This window comes from Aotus nancymaae, unplaced genomic scaffold (genome assembly GCF_030222135.1).
Source record: "Aotus nancymaae isolate 86718 unplaced genomic scaffold, 86718_ANA_hifiasm-v0.15.2.pri h1tg000089l, whole genome shotgun sequence".
Classification (NCBI taxonomy): Eukaryota; Metazoa; Chordata; class Mammalia; order Primates; family Aotidae; genus Aotus; species Aotus nancymaae.
In genome coordinates this window covers 7892903-7913206 of record NW_026988504.1, presented here as the reverse complement: position 1 = coordinate 7913206, position 20304 = coordinate 7892903, and the positions used below count along the sequence as shown (strand labels likewise).

The following is a 20304-nucleotide window of genomic DNA, read 5'->3' as shown; positions in this document are numbered from 1 at the left end:
TGATCTGTGATCAGTGATTTAATGTTACTACTGTAATTGTTTGGGGCACAACAAACCGTGCCCAAATATGACTGCTAACTTAATTGATAAATGTGTGTTCTAACTGCTCCACCAACTGCACCATACCTCCAGCCTACCTATTTCCAGAGACACAATACTGAAATTAGGCCAATTAATAAACCTATAGTGACCTTTCAAGAGAATGGGCAGAACATCTGCCACTTAAAGTCAAAAGCTAGAAATTATTTAGCCTAGTGAGGAAGGTATGTGGAAAGCTGAGACAGACCAAAAACTAGGCTTCTTGCACCAGTTAGCCAAGTTGTGAATGCAAAGGAAACGTTATTGAAGGAAATTAGAAGTGCTACTTCAGTGAACACAAAAATGGTAAGAAAGCAAAACAGGGCTGAGCGAGGTGGTTCATGCCTGTAATCCCAGCACTTTGGGAAGCCGAGGTGGGTGGATCACCTGAGGTCAGGAGTTCCAGACCAGCCTGGGCAACATGGTGAAACCAAGTCTCTACAAAAAATAAAATAATAAAAAATAAAATAAAAAGAAAGCAAGACAGACCAGGGACAGTGTAATCCCAGAACTCTGGGAGGCCTAGGTGGGCAGAAGACTTGAGTCCAGGATCAGTTGACACCAGCCTGGGCAACACAGTGAGACCCCATTATCTAAAAAAAAAAAAAAAAAAATTAAATTAGCCAGGTGTGGTAGCACGTACCTGTAGCCATAGTTACTTAAGAGGCTGAGGAAGGGGGATCTCTTGAACCCTGAAAGTTGAGGCTGGATGACAGAGAGGAAGACCCCATCTTTAAAAAGAAAAAACTAAAGAAAAAGACATTGTAAAAAATTAACCTGGCAGCCAGGCATGGTGGCTCACATCTGTAATCCCAGCACTTTGGGAGGCTGAGATGGGCAGATCATCTGGTCAGGAGTCCGAGATCAGCCTGACCAACATGGCAAAACCCCGACTCTACTAAAAATACAAAAATTAGCTGGGCATGGTTGTGCATGCCTGTAATCACAGCTACTCTGGAGCCTGAGGCACAAGAATTGTTTGACTTCGAGAGGCAGAGGTTGGAGTAAACTGAGATCACACCACCACACTCCAGGTTGGGTGACACAGTTAGACTCTGTCTCAAAAAAAAAAAAAAAATTAGCCCCACGTGGTGGCAGGGGCCGTAGTTCCAGCTATTTGGGAGTCCTAAGGGAAAGGACTGTTTGAGCCCAGGAGGTCAAACCATGATCGCACCACTGCACTTTGGCCTAGGCGACCGAGTCTCAATACGAATAACAGAATCATCCCCTGAATCTGGGCAATGTAAATTGAAAACCTTTTGGAAAGGATTCAACATTCTGTATACCATTAAGAACATTCGTGAGGCCAGGTACAGTGACTCATGCTTGTAATCCCAGCACTTTAAGAGGCTGAGGTGGGCAGATGACAAGGTCAGGAGTTCAAGACCAGCCTGGCCAACATAGTAAAACCCTATCTGTACTAAAAATACAAAAATATCTGGGCATGGTGGCACACACCTGTGGTTCCAGCTGCTCAGGATGCTAAGGCAGGAGAATCACTTGAAGTGGGAGGCGGAGGTTGCAGTGAACTGAGATCACATCACTGCACTCCAGTCTGGGCAACAGAGTGAGACTCCATCTAAAAAAATAAAAAAAGCCGGCGCAGTGGCTCACGCCTGTAATCCCAGCACTTTGGGAGGCCGAGGCGGGTGGATCACAAGGTCAAGAGATCGAGACCATCCTGGTCAACATGGTGAAACCCCGTCTCTACTAAAAATACAAAAAATTAGCTGGGCATGGCGGCGCGTGCCTGTAATCCCAGCTACTCAGGAGGCTGAGGCAGGAGAATTGCCTGAACCCAGGAGGTGGAGGTTGCGGTGAGCCGAGATCGCGCCATTGCACTCCAGCCTGGGTAATAAGAGCGAAACTCCGTCTCAATAAATAAATAAATAAATAAATAAAATTAAAAAAAAAAAAAAAAGAATATTGTGACCAGGCACAGTGGCTCACACCTATAATCACAGCACTTTGGGAGGCCAAGGCACGGAGATCGCTTGAGATCAGGAGTTGGAGACCAGCTTGGGCAACAATGGAGAGAGCCTGTCTCTACAAAGAAAAATGTAGCTCAGTGTGGTCATGTATCATTTTAGTCCCAGGCACTCCGGAGGCTGAGGGGAGAGAATCACTTAAGACCAAGATGACTAAGCTGCATTAAACAGTGATCACACCACTGCAATCCAGGGTAGGTGACAGAGCAAGACCCTGTCTCAAAAACAAACAAAAAGTACTTTAAGATATGGGTCAGGCACAGTGGGTCATGCCTATAATCCCAACACTTTGGGAGGCTGAGGCAGGAGGATTGCTTGAGCCCAGGAGTTCGAGGCTGCACTAAGCTATACCTGCACCACTGCACTCTAGTCTGGGAAACACAGAAAGTAAGGTCCTGTCACCTCCTCCAAAAAATATAAAAATTAAAATATGTATTGCTTTTTCACTTTTTGAGATGGAGTCTCGCACTGTTGCCCAGGCTGTAGTGCAGTGGCGCGATCTCGGCTCACTGCAATCTCCACCTCCTGGGTTCAAGCAATTCTCCTGCCTCAGCCTCCCCAGTAGCTGGGACTACAGCTGTGTGACACCACACCCAGCTAATTTTTTTGTATTTTTAGTAGAGACAAGGTTTCACCATGTTGGCCAGGATGGTCTCAGATCTCCTGACTTCATGATCCGCCTGCCTCGGCCTCCCAAAGTGCTGGGATTACAGGCGCGAGCCACTGTGCCCGGTCATATGTATTACTTTTTTTTTTTTTTTTGCGATGGAGTTTCACTCTTGTTACCCAGGCTCGAGTGCAATGGCGCGATCTCGGCTCACCACAACCTCCACCTCATGGGTTCAAGCAATCCTCCTGCCTCAGCCTCCCGAGTAGCTGGGACTACAGGGGCACGCCACCATGCCCAGCTAATTTTTGTATATTTAGTAGAGATAGGGTTTCACCTTGTTGACCAGGATGGTCTCGATCTCTTGACCTCGTGACCTCCCAAAGTGCTGGGATTATAGGCGTGAGCCACCGCACCCAGTCCATGTATTACTTTTTAAAGACATAATGCTATTGAACACCTAATTACAGCATAAACTTTTTTTTTCTGAGACAGGGTCTTATCCTATCAACCAAGCTGGACTGCTGTGGCACAATCATAGCTCACTGCCACCTTGACCTCCTGGGCTCAGGTAATCTTCTCACCTCAGCTTTCAGAGTAGCTGGAACTACAGGCGTGCACCATTGTACCTGGCTTTTGTTTTTTGCACAGACAGGGTCTCACTATATTGCCAAAGCTGAATATAACCTTTCTTTTTTTTTTTGAGATGGAGTCTTGCTCTGTTGCCCAGGCTGGAGCACAGTGGCACAATCGTGGCTCACTGCAACATCCACCTCCCAAGTTTGAGCAATTATCCTGCCTCAGCTTCCCAAGTAGCTGGGATTACAGGCAGCTAATCTATGCATTTCTTTTTTTTTTTTGAGACAGAGTTTCGCTCTTGTTGCCCAGGCTGGAGTGTAATGGCGTGATCTCGGCTCACCACAACCTGTCTCCCAGATTCAAGCAATTCTCCTGCCTCAGCCTCCTGACTAGTTGGGATTATAGGCATAAGCCACCACACCTGTCTAATTTTGTATTTTTTTTGAGAGTCTCACTGTGTTACCAGTGGCCATGCGATCTTGGCTCACTGCTACCTCTGCCTCCCAGGTTCAAGCAATTCTCCTGCCTCAGCCTCCCAAGTAGCTAGGACTACAGAGCGTGCCACCATGCCCAGCTAATTTTTATTTTAATAGAGACAGGGTTTCACCATGTTGGCCAGGATGGTCTTGATCTCTTAACCTTGTGATCCGCCCACCTTGGCCTCCCAAAGTGCTGGGATTATAGGCATGAGCCACTGCGCCTGGCTAATTTTGTATTTTTAGTAGAGATGGGGTTTCTCCATGATGATTAGGCTGGTCTCGAACTCCCAACTTCAGGTGATCTGCCCACCTTGGCCTCCCAAAGTGCTGGGATTACAGGTGTGAGCCACCATGCATGGTGAACATAACTTTTATACGCACTGAAACACCAAAAAATTTGTGACTCTTTTTATTATCTGCTTTATTGCAGTGCTGCAGTCTGTGACCAAGCCCGTAGTCCCCGGGAGGTAAGCCTCTATTTCTTATCACATCCAGAACTTTCAAGTCACCATTTAGGTAATCAGAAATCTAATGCATCCTGTGGGTGGATGCTTTGCTCCTTAGGGTACCAAAGACAGAGTGAGACTCTGTTTCAGAAAAAGAATTTTTTTAAAAAAGAACTTATATATGAGAGACACCATGTTAGGCATCTAAAACACACATTACCTGGGCAGTGGCTCATGCCTATAATCCCAGTACTTTGAGAGGCTGAGGTGGGGGATCACTTCAGGTCAGGAGTTCGAGACCAGCCTGCCCAACATGGTGAAACCCCATCTCTACTAAAATATAAAAAATTAGCCGGGCAGTAGTGGACAACTCCTGTAATCCCAGCTACTCAGGAGGCTGAGGCAGGAGAATCATTTGAGCCTGGGAGGCAAAGGCCACAGTGAACTGAGATCACGCCACTGTACTCCAGTCTGGGCAAGAGTGAGACCCTGTCTCAAAACAAAACAAAACAAAAACAAAAAACAGGTACAGTGGCTCACACCTGTAATCACATTTTGGGAGGCCGAGGCAGGCGGATTACCTGAGGTCGGGAGTTCGAGACCAGCCTGACCAACGTGGAGAAACCCCATCGCTACTAAAAACACAAAAAATTAGCATGCCTATAATCCCAGCTACTCAGGAGACTGAGGCAGAAGAATCGCTTGAACCCAGGAGGTGGAGGTTGCAGTGAGCTGCAATCATGCCATTGTACCCCAGCCTGGGCAACAAGAGCGAAACTCTGTCTCAAAAAAAAAAAAAAAAGATAAAACATACATTAATATTTTCACAGCAATGTTAAAAAAAACACATTCTTTCATTTAATCTTCACCATAGAGTGCTTAACTTCTGAGGATGCCTCCCAGAGGTGCTTTTCAATTCCATATTGCTTTGAAAATACATTTCTGGGGGTAGAGTCCAGGCTTTGGTATTTTTTAAAAACTTGCCAGAGGATTCTAATTCAAAACCACAATCCAGAATCAATTAGTTGGCCGGGCGCGGTGGCTCACGCCTGTAATCCCAGCACTTTGGGAGGCCGAGGTGGGTGGATCACGAGGTCAGGAGTTCAAGACCAGCCTGGCCAAGATGGTGAAACTCTGTTGCTACTACAAATACAAAAATTAGTCAGGCATGGTGACGTGTGCCTATAATCTCAGCTACTCAGGAGCCTGAGGCAGGGAATTGCTTGTACATATAGGAAAACAAGTCTAGTTGATTTAAGAGTAAAATTCATACATATACAAATGTAAGAAAAATCCTGAATTCCTGTTGTCACTGGCAATGCTCATTTGCTATAGATGCAGGGAATGTAAAGGCTGTATGTAAACAAAGGTACAGTGAATTGAGGAATTACAACACGGTACCACATGGTGACTTGACGGCAGATCATATTGGTAGATGCCGATCAATATGGACAAAAACCATCAACAAGCATCAGGATACTATCTCTGGTCCCAGGTTTATAGTTTTGTCACCATCTATTTTACTCTTCTAGAACTTGGCTTCCTCATCTATAAAATGGCAGTGAGGCCAGGCACGGTGGCTCACACCTGTAACCCTAGCACTTTGGGAGGCTGAGGCAGGTGGATGACCTGAGGTCAGGAGTTTGAGACTAGCCTGACCAACATGGTGAAACCCCATCTCTACTAAAAATACAAAATTAGCCAGGCATGGTGGCACACGTTTTTAGTCCCAGCTACTCTGGAGGCTAAGGCAGAACAACTTGAACCTGGGAGGCGGAGGTTGCAGTAAGTTGAGATGATGTCACTGCATTCCAGCCTGGGAAACAAGAACAAAGCGCTGTCTCAAAAAATAAAATAAAATATAGTTAAAAGGGGCTGGGCATAGTGGCTCATGCCTGTAATCCCAGCACACTGGGAGGCCAAGGCAGGTGGATCATTTGAGATCAGGGGTTTAAGACCGGCTCAGATGAAACTCCATCTCTATAAAAAATACAAAAATTAATCAGCTATGGTGGCATGCATAGCTACTCAGTATGCTGAGCGGGGAGGATCTCTTAAGCCCCAGAGGTGGAGGTCACAGTGAGCTGAGATCACGCCACTGCACCATTCCAGACTAGGCAACAGTGGCATACACTCTCTCAAAGAAACACCGAAGAAACAGCTGGGCGTGGCGGCTCACGCCTGTAATCCAAGCACCTTGGAGGCCAAGGCAGGCGGATCACCTGAGGTCAGGAGTTCAAAACCAGCCTGACCAACATGGTGAAACCCCGTCTTTATTAAATAAATAAATAAAAGGGAAAAGAAGAACCTAATGGGCTATCTCTCCCCAGTTCTTCCCGGAGTCGGGAAAAGCTGTGTTGAGAGGGCGATTAAAAAAAAACAACAAAACAAAACAAAACCAAAGAAACAAAAATTAAAGACTGTAGTGTCCTGTACATTTAAGGTTCCGAGGATGGATGTATATATATATTCTGTCCTCAATATCCTTGAATAAGCCAGGCGCCGTGGCTCACACTTGTAAGCCCTGAGCTTTGGGAGGCAGAGGCAAGTGGATCAGGAATTCAAGACCAGCCTCACCAACATGATGAAACCCTATTTGTACTAAAATACAAAAAATATGGACTTGAAAAAAAAAATTAACTGGGTGTGGTGGTGCACACCTATAATCCCAGCTACTCAGGGGGCTGAGGCAGGAGAATCGCTTGAACCTGGGAGGAGGCTGCAGTGAACGAGGATCACTCCACTGCACTTCTGCCTGGGCAATAAGAGCAAAACTCCATCTCAAAAAATATCCTTAAATAAGGAACGAAAACTTTATTTTAGGTTAGAAAATATTTACTTATTAAAGTGAGGGCTAGAATGGTTCAGTGCTTTATCAGCAACAAAGGCCAAATTAGAACTTTTTCCTTGCCACATGTGCTACCCTATACTCTATACTCTGTCTCATTTAGTATGCAAAAAATACCTGGAAATCCACAATATTATGGCCCAATTTTTCTGCTAGTATACTTGCATATTAACATGGGATCTAGAGAAAGTTTTGGAACAAAGTGAAGGCAAAAACTTCTGCTGACAGTCATTTATAGGTTATTCTTTGTTTAGTATAAGTCTTGTCAGAAACACCAAGTAGCTTTACTTCCTTCTTGAAATGTTACTTCTAAGCAGGCCTATTTATATGTTTTTTCTAAGCCTGAATTTTCTATTTAATATTTCTCAGAATAAAGAAAACAGCTCATTTTAAACAAGAAGTTTATTTAAACAACGAGACGCTTGACTTGAAGGGAAAACTATCTAGGATTCTTTTGTTTTAGAGTAATTTATCCCTACTTAAAGACAGATTGCCCTACATGTAACAGCTACGTACAAAAAAGTTATAAAATTGTCCTTGGTTTTACAATGATAAATGAAAAACATTAAAGTCTCCAATCAAACAAGGTATGCAAGGATTTTTATGTTTTTTTTTGTTAAAACAGTGAGAGCAAAATAACTTACTGGAATATAAAGATAAGAGCTGAATGAGCATGCCACTAATGGAGAAAGGGGGTATTTTCACAGAATCAGTATTTTTCCCCATCCCGTCTCCACTTGATGTCAATCAAAACATATCATTGGCTGTTAAAAAAAAAAAAAAGCAATATGCTTGTGCACATATACCAGTTACTTTATGTACAATAAAGGAATGGGGAAGGGGAAAATGAAAGAATAGAGAAAACTATACTGTAGTAGTCAGGATGTGGCGGAACCAAATTGCAGTTTTCTAATTGAGAATGTAATCTTGGTCTTTAAAGAACAGAGTTCTGAAGTAAAGAAGCAGGGTTCCCTTTTCAGTAGACACCTCCCGTCTGCTGTTGGAACACATCAATTGTATCTTCATCCTCCATTTCCAACTAGCATAAAGGAAAAAACAAATTTAAGAGCACTGATTATTAAGTTCCTTTTTTTTTTTTTTAAGAGACAGGATCTTGCTATGTTGCCTAGGCTGGAGCACAGTGACTATTCACAGGTGCAATCCCACTACTGATCAGCATGGAGTTTTGACCTGCTCTGTTTCTGACCTGGGCTGGTTCACCCCTCCTTAAGCAACCTGGTGGTCCCCCGCTCCCGAGAGGTCACCATATTGATGCCAAACTTAGTACGGACACCAGATCGGCACAGCACACTACAGCCCAGAACTCCTCCCACCTCAGCCTCCCAAGTAGCTGGGACTACAGGCACGCGCCACTGCACCCAGCATTAAGTTCTTCAAATGAATGATTTTCAGGTTTAAATATACTGAAAATATGCACATGTTCCACTAAATTCCAAGTTTCATTATTGTAGATGCCTCATAGCTTAATGTACCTACACACTTGGTTTAAGTAATTTTTCACTTGGCTTCCTTTATAACCATTAGATAAAACTTAGTAGTTGTTGTTGTTTTGAGACAGGGTTTCTGTCACCCAGGCTGGAGTGCAGTGACATGACCTCAGCTCACTGCAACCTCCACCTCCCAGGTTCAGACAATTCTCCTGCCTCAGCCTCCCAAGTAGCTGAGATTACAGGTAACCCCCACCACGCCCAGCTAATTTTTTTGTATTTTTAATAGAAATGGGATTTTGTCACATTGGCCAGGCTGGTCTCAAACTCCGGAGCTCAAAGAATCTGCCTGCCTCCGCCTCCCAAAGTGCTGGAATTACAGGCGTTAGCCACTGCACCCACCTAAAACTTAGTTTTTAAGGAAAAAAGCAGAATATTAGCCAGGTGTGGAGGCTCATGCCTGTAATCCCAGTACTACGGGAGGCTGAGGTTGAAGGATTGCTTGAGCCCAGGAGACCTAGACCAGTCTAGGCAACAAAGGGAGACTATGCTTCTACTAAAAATGCAAAAAAAATTGCTGGGTATGGAGGCACACACCTGTAATCCCAGCTACTCAGGAGGCTGAGGCAGGAGAATCATCTGAACCTGGGAGACAGAGGTTGCAGTAAGCCAAGATTGTGCCACTGCACTCCAGCCTGAGCAAAAGAGCAAGACTCCATCTCAAAAAATAAACGGATAAATAAATAAATACCAAAATTAGTCGGGTGTGGTAGCAGATGACTATAATCCCAGCTATTCGGGAGGCTGAGGCAGGAGAATCCCTTGAACCTGGGAGGCAGAGTTTACAGTGAGCCGAGATTGTGCCACCACACTCCAGTCTGGGCGACAGAGGAAGACTCCGTCTCCAAAAAAAAAATTCTTTTTAAGCTGGGAGAGAGAGAGCAGGAGGCCTGCTAAGATGTTTTAATCTATCACAGTCCTGCTATCTAACAAATATTGGGAGAACAATTCTAAAATCAATCAATTCCAAATTCAACCTGAAGATTTTAAAACACCTCAAGGTCATGTACCCAAACAAATATTCCTTGTTTAATAATTTGTAACTAGTATAGCAGATAATCCCGTTTTAGTGTTGGGTAAGGAGGGCTTAAAGACAGGAAATAGGGCCGAGCATGGTGGCTCATGCCTGTAACCCCAGCATGTTAGGAAGCTGAGGTGGGTGAATCATGAGGTCAAGAGATCGAGACCATTCTGGCCAACATGGTGAAACCCAGTCTCTACTAAAAATACAAAAAATTAGCTAGGCGTGGTGACCTGCGCCTGTAGTCCCAGCTTCTCGGGAGGATATGGTGGAAGAATCACTTGAACCCGGGAGGTGGAGGTGGCAGTGAGCCGAGATTGGGCCACTGAGCTCTAACCTGGTGAAAGAGCAAGACTCCATCTCAAAAAAGGACAGGAAATATATTCTCATAACTGAGAGTGTAGCACAATGGTATACACCTGTAATCCCAGCACTTTGGGAGGTTGAAGTGGGTGGATCACAAAGTCAGGGGTTCGAGACCAGCCTGACCAACATGGTGAAACCCCCGTTTCTACTTAAAAATACAAAAATTAGCCGGGCATGGTTATGGACACCTGTAATCCCAGCTACTTGGGAGGCTGAGGCAGATAATCGCTTGAACCTGGGAGGCGGAGATTGTGGTGAGCCAAGAGCATGGCATTGCACTCCAGCCTGGGCAACAGAGTGAGACTCTGTCTCAAAATAAAAAAATAAATAAAAGAAATAGTAAAAAAAAAAAAAAAAAAATTTTACTTTTTACTATTTATTTTAAACCCAAACAAGCCTGTCAACGTATTTACTAAAACAAAATTATCAAAATGTAAAGTTTTACAGTGAAACTTTAAATGCCTTTAAAAAATGAAATTCCTGTCCCAGCCTCATTTATTAATAGAATTTAGCTCCTCCTTGTGGCTACATACCATAATTGCGGTTTTTGTTTTGTTTGAGACAGAGTTTGACTTGCCCAGACTGGAGTGAAGTGGCATGATCTCAGCTCACTGCAACCTCCGCCCTTTACCACACTCTACAGCTCCCCCTAGTTTAAGGGATTCTCCTGCCTCAGCCTCCCGAGTACCTAGGATGGGATTACAGGTGAGCACCAACACATCCAGGTAATTTTTTTATTTTTAGTAGAGACGGGGTCAGGTTGGTCCAGAACTCCTGACCTCAGGTAATCTACCCGCCTTGGCATCCCAAAGTGCTGGGATTATAGGCAAGAGCCACTGTGCCCGGCCTTTTTTTCTGGAGACAGGGTCTGTTACCCAGGCTGGATCATGCTACCATGCCCAGCTATTTTCTTTTTCTTTCTTTCCAGTAGAGACTGGGTCTTGCTATGTTGCCCAGGCTGGTCTTAAACTTCTGGCCTCAAGCAACCCTCCTTTCTCTGTCAGTTTCCTAAAGTGCTAGGATTACAGGTATGAACCACCAAGCCAGGACAAGACTGGAAGTCTTTTTTTTGAGACAGGGCCTCACTTGGTCATCCAGGCTAAAGTGCAGTGGGGCAATCTTGGTTCACTGCAGTCTCCACTTCCTGGGCTCAAGCGATCCTTCCGCCTCACTCCAAGAAGTAGCTTGTACTACAGGCACATACCACCACACCCTGGCTAGTTTTTGTATTTTTTTGTAAAGATAGGGTTTTGCCATGTTGCCAAAGGTGGTCTTGAACTCCTGGACTCAAACGGTCCGCCTGCCTCGGCCTCACAGTGCTGGCATTACAAGCACTTTGTAATCTTGCAAATGGCTCTCATGAGCCACCTTGCCAGGTCAAAACTGGAAGTCTTAAAAGGAACTTTGAGAAGGTAAAAAGAAAGAAACACTAAGAGCTTCTGCCACAGGAGACAATCCAGCTGATCCTACAAAAAGTGACAGAAACAGGCCAGGTGCATTGGCTCATGCCTGTAATCCCAGCACTTTGGGAGGCCGAGGTGGGTTAACCATGAGGTCAAGAGATTGAGACCATCCTAGCCAACATGGTGAAACCCTGTCTCTACTAAAAATACAAAAATTAGCTGGGCGTGGTGATGCGCGTCTGTAGTCCCAGCTACTTGGGAGGCTGAGGCAGGAGAATCGCATCACTGCACTCCAGCACAGAAACAAAGTGAGACTTTGTCTCAAAAAAAAAAAAAAAAAAAAGGTGACAGAACAAAATGAAGTGGTATGTAAAGAGATTTACAGGATCAGAGAGCATCACGTTTTGTAGTTAGGGTTTGGAAAAATCATCTGTTATCAGATGCTCTCCCTGTCAAACAAGCTGTGGGACATGGCAGTGAAGGCCATTAGTTCCCTTTCATTCACAAAGACATATAAAAGAGAATTCAATTCAGCATGTAGAAATAAAATGCTGAGAATCTGGCCAAGTGCAGTGGCTCACGCCTGTAATCCCAAAATTTGGGAAGCTGAGCCAGGCGGAGGAGTTCAAGACCAGCCTGGCCAACATGGTGAAACACTATCCCTACTAAAAATACAAAAATTAGCTGGGTGTGGTGGTGCATGCCTGTAATCCCAGCTACTCTGGAAGGCTGAGGCAGGAGAATCACTTAAGCACGGGCGGCAAGGGCTGCAGTGAGCCAAGATCATGCCACTGCACTCCAGCCTGGGCAATTGAGTGAGACTCCATCTCAAAAAACCACCAAACAAAAAAAGCACAAACCAACGGTGGAGTGGGCACATTGATACCTACCTATAATCCCATCACTTTGGGATTCACTTCAACCTGAGCAACAGAGAGAGACCCTGTCACCAAAAAAATAATTAAATGAAAAGTAAAAATAAATAAATAAAACCCATTGGCATTTCCTGAGCCTACTGCTTTGAACTCTACAAGAATTATATTACAATGTTCAAACGTTCAAATTCATAAATAAAGCTGTTCAAAAAATTGCAAACAGTAGGCCAGGCACAGTGGCTCAGTCCTGTAATCCCAGCACTTTGGGAAGCCGAGGTGGGCAGCTCGCAAGGTCAAGAGTTTGAGACCAGCCTAGCCAACACAGTGAAACCCAGACTACTAAAAATACAAAAAATTAGCCAGGTGTGGTGGCGGGCGCCTGTAATCCCAGCTACTCTGGAGGCTGAGGCAGGAGAATCACCTGAACCCAGGAGGTAGAGATTGCAGTGAGCCCAGATTGCACCCCTGCATTCCATCCCGGGCAACAGTGAGAGACTCTGTCTCAAAAGAAAGAAGAAAAAAATTACAAACAGTAGTTTTTCTAATTAGGAGAGAATTTTTACCTGTGCAGGTGTGTCTGTTTCATTGATTGGTTGCCCGTCAAATCGGAATCTGATCTGCCTCATTGACAATCCCTGAACAAGAGAATTTAAAAGCAATCAACAGCATTAAAAGAAACAATTAGATACAACTACATGCATATTTAGCCATGAATATATTAAAAGAGATACCTAAATAAACAATCAACCCATGTTAACATATGCTGTAGGTAAAAAGATTTGGGGTGATTCTCATTTTCTTTTTGAGATAGAGTTTTGCTCTGCTGTCAAGGCTGAAGTACAATGGCGTGATCTCCGCTCACTGCAACCTTCACCTCAAGTTTCAAGCAATTTTCCTGCCTTAGCCTCCCAAGTAGCTGGGATCAGAGGCCTCTGCCACCATGACCAGCAAATGATTGTAGTTTTAGAAGAGACTGGGTTTCACCATGTTGGTTAGGCTGGTCTTCGACTCCTGACCTCAGGTAATTAGTCCACCTAGGCCTCCCAAAGTGCTGGTATTACAGGCATGAGCCACCACACCCAGACTCTCATTTTCCTTGAACTCTAAGATATAGTATGTTTAGATTTTTGAAAATCAGTAAATGATTCTTTTTTTTTTTTGAGACAGAGCTTTGCTCTGTTGCCCAGGCCGGAGTGCAGTGGCTCAATCTTAGCTCACGGCAACCTCCACCTCCTGGGTTCAAGCGATTCTCCTGCCTCCACCTCCTGGGTAGCTAGGATTATAAGCACCTGCCACCACGCCTGGCTAATTTTTGTATTTTTTAGTAGAGACAGTTTTGCCACCTGACTTGGCCTCCCAAAGTTTTTGTTTTTTTTAGAGAGTTTCACTCTGTCATCCAGGCCGGAGTGCAGTGATGAAATCTCAGCCCACTGCAACCTCCGCCTCCCGAGTTCAAGTGATTCTCCTGCCTCAGGCTCCAGAGTACCTGGGATTAGACACGTGCCACCATGCCCACATTTTTAGTAGAGACAAGGTTTCACCATGTTGGCCAGGCTGGTCTCAAACTCCTGACCTCAAGTGATCCACCAGCCTCGGCCTCCCAAAGTGCCAGGATTACAGGTGTGAGCCACCATGCTCAGCCAATAAATCATTCTCTTAAAAAGCTTTACTGCTTTTCAGACCACAGCTACAAGGTTAATAGAACATACCTTGAAACAAATATGTATTTAAATGAGTTAGACACTGAAGGGAAATTTAAAGTAAAAATGCCCATTTAAAGGCTCTCCAGGACTGGGCGAGGGGCTCACACCTGTAATCCCAGCACTTTGGGAGGCCAAGGCGGGCAGATCACGAGGTCAGGACTTTGAGACCAGCCTGGCCAACATGATGAAATCCTGTCTCTACTAAAGATACAAAAAATTAGCCGGGTGTGGTGGTGGACACCTGTAATCCCAGCTACTTGGGAAGCTGAGGCAGGAGAATTGCTTGAACCTGAGAGACAGAGGTTGCAGTATGAGCCGAGGTTGCAGTATGAGCCGAGATTGCACCAGTGCACTCCAGCCTGGGCAACAGGGCGAGACTCTGTCTCGAAGAAAAAAAAAAAAAGAAAAAGACAATCTCTCCAGGCCAGGTGAGGTGGCTCATGCCTGTAATCCCAGCATTTTGAGAAACTGAGAGGCAGGCAGATCACCTGAGGATCAAGAGTTCGAGACCAGCCAACCTGATCAACATGGTGAAAACCTGTCCCCACTAAAAATACAACATTAGCCAGGTGTGGTGGCATATGCCTGTAATCCCAGCTACTCGTGAGGCTGAGGCAGGAAAATCACTTGAACCTGGTAAGCAGAGGTTTCAGTAAACTGAGATTAGGACCAAAAAAAAGAAAAGGCCAGGCGTGGTGGCTCACACCTGTAATCCCAGTACTTTCGGATCCCAGGCAGGCAGATCACCTGAGAACAGGGGTTTAAGGCCAGTCTGGCCAACATGGTGACACCCCATCTCTACTAAAAATACAAAAATTAGTTGAGTGTGGTGGTAGGCATCTGTAATCCCAGATACTTGGAGGCAGGAGAACTGCCTAAACCCAGGAGGCAGAGGTTGCAGTGGGCCGAGGTCATGCCACTGCACTCCAACCTGGGTGACAGACAGCATAAGACCCCATCTCAAAAAAAAAAAAAAAATTCACATGGTAGCACAAGCCTATAGTTCCAACTACCTGGGAGCCTGAGGTGAGCACACTGCTAGAGCCTGGGAGGCAGAGGCTGCAGTGAGCCATGATCAGAATCCTGCCACTACACTCCAGAGTAAGGGCAACAGGGCAAAACCCTGTCTTAAAAGAAAAAGAAAAAAGGGCAAAATTTTGTAATTGCAGAAAAGCTAAGTAAGACATGCATAAGAATACTGTTCAAGATGTCTGTAATCCCAGCTACTCAGGAGTCTGAGGCAGGAGAATCGCTTGAACCTGGGAGGCAGAGGCTGCAGTGAGCCAGGATCGAGCCATTGCACTCCAGCCCGGGTGACAGGGTGAGACTGTCTCAAAAAAAAAAAAAAAGAGAGACAGAATCCTGTTCAAAACCACCAAACTGAAGCTGAAGCATGATTCTGTTTGTGGTTTTGAGACAGGGTCTCACTCTGTTGCCCATATTGGAGTGCAGTGTTGCAATCACGGCTCACTACAGCCTACGCCTCCCAGGCTCAAACAATCCTCCCAATTCTGCCTCTGAAATAGCCTGGACAACAGGTATGTACCACCACACCCAGATAATTTTTTTTTTTAAGAGATCAGGTCTTACTATGTTGTCCAGACTGGTCTTCCAGCCTTGGCCCCGCAAAGTGCTGGATTACAGCACCCAGACTATGATTTTCTATTTTGTATGCAAATTTGCTACATAAGTTCTTCAAAATGATTACCTTTTAAAATTCCCCTGTATCCTGAAGGGGCACTAGTGTTCAAATATAGTAGATGCCAGTATATAAATTATTTAGCACAATTAGTAAGTTCATGTAGGGTAATTACAGTAAAAATTTTTAAATAAGAATATATTAAAGGTAAGATGTTATATTGCTGGGCATGATGGCTCACGCCTGGTCATGAGTTTGAGACCAGCCTGACCAATATGATGAAATCCTGTCTACTAAAAATACAAAAATTAGCCAGGCATGATGGCGTGCGCCTGTAATCCCAGCTATTCTGGAGGCTGAGACAGGAGAATCACTTCATCCTGGGAGTCAGGTTGCAGTGAGTCAAGATCGCACCACCGCACTCCAGCCTGGATGAGAGCAAGACTCTATGTCAAAAAAACAAAAAGATGGTATCTTTATAAGGAATTATAAGAAGGTTTACACATAATGATCAAGAATTAGGAGCACAGTATTTTTTTTCTTTTTTTTTTTTTCTTTTTACTTCCACTGTCAGAGGAATTTCTTTTTTCTGAGACGGAATCTTGCTCTGTTGCCCAGACTAGAGTGGAGTGGCATGATCTCGGCTCATTGCAACCTCTGCCTCCTGGGTTGAAGCGATTCTCCTGCCTCAGCCTCCTGAGTAGCTGGGATTACAGGTGCCCACCACCACACCCAGCTCTTTTTTCTATTTTTAGAGAAAGGGTTTCACCATTTTGGCCAGGCTGGTCTCAAACTCCTGACCTTGTGATCCACCTGCCTTGGCCTCCCAAAGGTATTCTCTTATTACATTGTAAATACACTAGGCATAAAAACACTTTAAACATTTTTTTTTTTTTGAGACGGAGTTTCGCTCTCGTTACCCAGGCTGGAGTGCAATAGCGCGATCTCGGCTCACAGCAACCTCCGCCTCCTGGGTTCAGGCAATTCTCCTGCCTCAGCCTCCTGAGTAGCTGGGATTACAGGCACGCACCACTGTGCCCAGCTAATTTTTTGTATTTTTAGTAGAGACGGGGTTTTACCATGTTGACCAGGATGGTCTTGATCTCTTGACCTCGTGATCCACCTGCCTCGGCCTCCCAAAGTGCTGGGTTTACAAGTGTGAGCCACCGCGCCCGGCCAAAACTCTTTAAACATTCTAACGGAAGTTTCTTTTTTTCTCCCCCCTTTGAAATGGTTTCGCTCTGTCACCCAGGCTAGAGTGCAGTGGCATGATCTTGGCTCACTGTAGCCTCTACCTCCCAGGTTCAAGCAATTCTCAGCCTCAGCCTCTGTAGTAGCTGGGATTATGGGCGTGTACCACCACAACCAGATACTTTTTTTGGATTTTAATAGAGATGGGATTTTGCCACGGTGGCCAGGCTGGTCTTAACTGATCCAATTGCCTCAGCCTCCCAAAGTGCTGGAATTACAGGCATAAGCCACTGTACCCAGCCTAAAGGAAGTTTTTAATTTCACTGATCTTTTAAGTATCAACTCAAACTACATTTCCCAATTTACATAGGTTTAAGCCTTATTCTATTTTGAACCTATTTAAAACAATCTCAGGGGGCCAGGCCTGGTACCTCATGGCTGTAATCTCAGCACTTTGAGAGGCCAAGGTGAGCAGATCACTTGAGGTCAGGAGTTCAAGAACATCCTGACAAACATGGCAAAACCCTGTCTCTATTAAAAATACAAAATTAGCCCAGTGTGCACGCCTGAAATCCCAGCTACTCAGGAGGCTGAAGAGTAAGCATCACTTGAACTCAGGAGGCAGAGGTTACAGTGAGCCAAGATCGCACCAATGCACTCCAGCCTGGGGGACAGAGCAAGACTCCCGTCTTAAAAAAAAAAAAAAAAAAAAAAAAATTACACAGCAGATAAGTTCTAGCTTAAAAAAATGACTTTTGTAATCCCAGCACTTTGGAAGGTTGAGGCGGGTGGATCACCTGAGGTCAGAGGTTTGAGACCAGTCTGGCCAATATGGTGAAAACCAGTTTCTACTAAAATTACAAAAAAAATTGGCCGGGCGTGATGGCGGGCACCTGTAATCCCAGCTACCTGAGAGGCTGAGGCAGGAGACTTGAACCCAGGAGGCAAAGGTTGCAGTGAGCTGAGATTGTGCCATTGTACTCCAGCCTGGGCAACAAGAATCAAACTCCATCTCAAAAATATAAGATAAGATAATAAAAGCCTGATAAGTAATTTTACCAAGTTCATTCTTATTTTCTTATAAACACATTTCCGTGGTAAAAAACCAAGTATTGTAAATATAATTTGATGCATTTCTGGCACAGGACTGGAACCACATATAATACTAACCAAATCATCCTAAGGGTTTTCATGAGTAGTCGATATACCAAGTGTGGAAGAAAACTGATATGCCAAGTATAAGTGCATATTCATCCCATCAGAAAGTCATTGTAGTAGTATGCTAATCTAGTTTTTGTTTCCATGAAAACAAGATTTTTAAAAACAGTTTTATTCAGTGGAAGTACACATATGAATTCCTCACCTGTCGTTCACAATAGGCTTTCATTAGTTTACTAAGTGGTGTATGCCTCTTAATCTTAAACTGCACCACAGAACCATCCTGCCCCGCCACTTTCAAATTAATATGATCGTTGTTCTCAGTCTTGACTCCTTCCTGTTAAAAGAAAAATAAAAGTATAATTTGGGAAATGTGATCAACAAACATGTTTTAAAAGCAGCAGCAGCCCTAGTTACTTTAAAAATCAACAGGTTTCTCATACCGTATGCTAAAACGGCATACAGCTGTTTTCAGCTGCTGAAATCAATGTGAAAGAGGAAAAATCCTGCGGCAAAAGTATCAGATAGCTGTCACAGATACAGAAAAGCCTACATGTAATACTATCAGTGGCAACAATATACGTTTAAAGTTGGGTCCTATTCAGTGTATTGCAACGTTTTCTTAAAGCTACATTTTCTAAAATGACATACTTTTTATTACTACCAAAATATATATATATCTCCCCCACAAAAAAGTTAAAAAGAAGTGTCCTTTCTCTTTTCTAAGCACTTTAAGTACAACTGCAAGAAACAAAACAAGAAACAAAATAAATCTAGAGCCTGCCATTCAAAACTCATTATCGTTCAAGTTACCAAACTCAGTTTAATAACCTAAATCCACACACACACACCCACAAAAAAACAACCGAAGAAGATCCTGATTTCCCCCGGAACAGCAGTAATACTCAGGACCACGGTCAACATTCTCCTCTATTAGCAGCTTCATTTTTATTTTCGGTGAAGAGCACTTATTCTCCCCTCCCCTTTGTTGTCATGGGTCAAATACACAGTTTTATTCTAAGTGTTTCTTGTAGATTTCGACCCAACCTGAAGTTGTCCAAAATCGAGTGTAGAAAGAATTCTGTAGCCCTAAATCGCTCCAGAAAGTAAAGGCGCGAGAGGCCGGAGGTGTCACCAACTAAAAACAGCAAGTCCCGTGTGCCCCGATGATGGGTGTCCCCAGTCCTCCCGGGAAGTCTCCCGGTGCCTCAAAAGCCGCGTTCAACAGTTAAGCCCCACAAAGTCTCTCTGCTCGTACCTGTGCCTCCAACTTCATGAAACCACATGGTCTTCGCGGATTAGGGGTTCGTTGGCACCGAGGGAAAAGCCGCTCCCCCTCCCCCCTCGGGCCCCTGATGCCGTTAAAGTGGAAAATACTCCACGGGAATCCCCCAATCCCCAGGCCCAGGACGGCGGCCAGTGGGCATCCAGGATCCTGCCCATCAGCAGCCCATTGATTCGCCCAGAACTCTCGCCCCGCCGCCGCGGCACCGGGCAGGGATCGCCAGATGCCCGCGGCCCCCACCTCGAAGAGGTGAAGCCCCGAGCCCAGGGGACTCCCCGCCGCCTCGGAGACTGCAACACCCGACGCGAGGTCCGCGGAGGGTGGAGACCCCGCGCGACCTAATGCCCCTCCTCACGCGCGCCGGCTGGCCGGGCCAAGAAGCCCGGCTCCGAGCTGGTGGGCCCGCGGGCGTCCGCGATCTGCCCGCCCAACTCGCGCCCCGCGCGCACTCGGAGGCCGCCGGGGGCGGGGGAGGGCGGCGGGGCCTCCTCCAGCGCGGGAGGGAGGAAGAGAGGGAGGGAGGAAAATGGCGCGGAGCGCCGGGGCCTGAGCCGCGGCCGGCCCCGTGGGGGGCCCGGGAAGGCACTGGGAACCAGCGGCGGGCTCCGGTCGGACCCCGGCCTGCGCCGTAACCCCGACCGCGCGTCGAGACGAAGAGGCCGGCGCCGAGCTCACCTTGGGCTTTTCGTCGGCCATGGCGAGCGCCGGAGTCTCCTCAGCTGCCGCTTCACAAAAGAGGTACCAGGTCCGCACCGAACGAGCACACAAGCAGCACCAGGAGCGGCAGAAGAAGGAGGCGGCAGCGGTGGACGAGTGAGAGGGTGCGCGCACGTTGTGCGCTCCCTCCCCCCACCCTACGTGCGCGAGCACGAGCCACCGGGGCCTCCCATTGGCTGCCGCCTCGCGGGAGCGCGCAACGCTTACATAACCACCCCCACCCCCCGCCCCGCGCCACCGCGTCCTGGGCCAGGCGCCCGCCCAGCCGGCGGGAAGAGACGCGGACACGCGCACCCGGCCCGCCGCGGGGGCGCGCCTGGCTCTGGGCGGGGCTGTATTGTCCTCCTTCGTGGTGGAGCATAATCAAAATGGCTTCCAGCTGGTCCTCGGTGGGAACGAGTAGGCTCTGGGCC

The 20304-nt window shown here is 45.9% G+C and overlaps 1 protein-coding gene across 1 annotated transcript; it reads right to left on the bottom strand.

Moving 5' to 3' along the window:
- Positions 1-7409: 7409 nt before the first annotated feature.
- Positions 7410-20014, bottom strand: SUMO2 (small ubiquitin like modifier 2). The gene is made up of 4 exons (XM_012453733.2): positions 19850-20014; positions 18095-18226; positions 12762-12833; positions 7410-8064 (listed from the first exon to the last, which is right to left on the bottom strand). The coding sequence occupies exons 1-4, from the start codon at positions 19868-19870 to the stop codon at positions 8002-8004; spliced, it is 288 nt and encodes a 95-aa protein (XP_012309156.1). The 5' UTR covers positions 19871-20014; the 3' UTR covers positions 7410-8001.
- Between the last annotated feature and the right edge of the window lie 290 nt (positions 20015-20304).

Bases quoted from the DNA above. Each gene is read 5' to 3' on its own strand.
- SUMO2 (XM_012453733.2), bottom strand. From the start codon at position 19,870: ATGGCCGACGAAAAGCCCAAG. The intron at 18,227-19,849 runs GTGAGCTCGGCG...TTCTTTTAACAG, and splicing joins TGGCCGACGAAAAGCCCAAG to GAAGGAGTCAAGACTGAGAA. The intron at 12,834-18,094 runs GTGAGGAATTCA...TCTCTTGTTCAG, and splicing joins AAGCCTATTGTGAACGACAG to GGATTGTCAATGAGGCAGAT.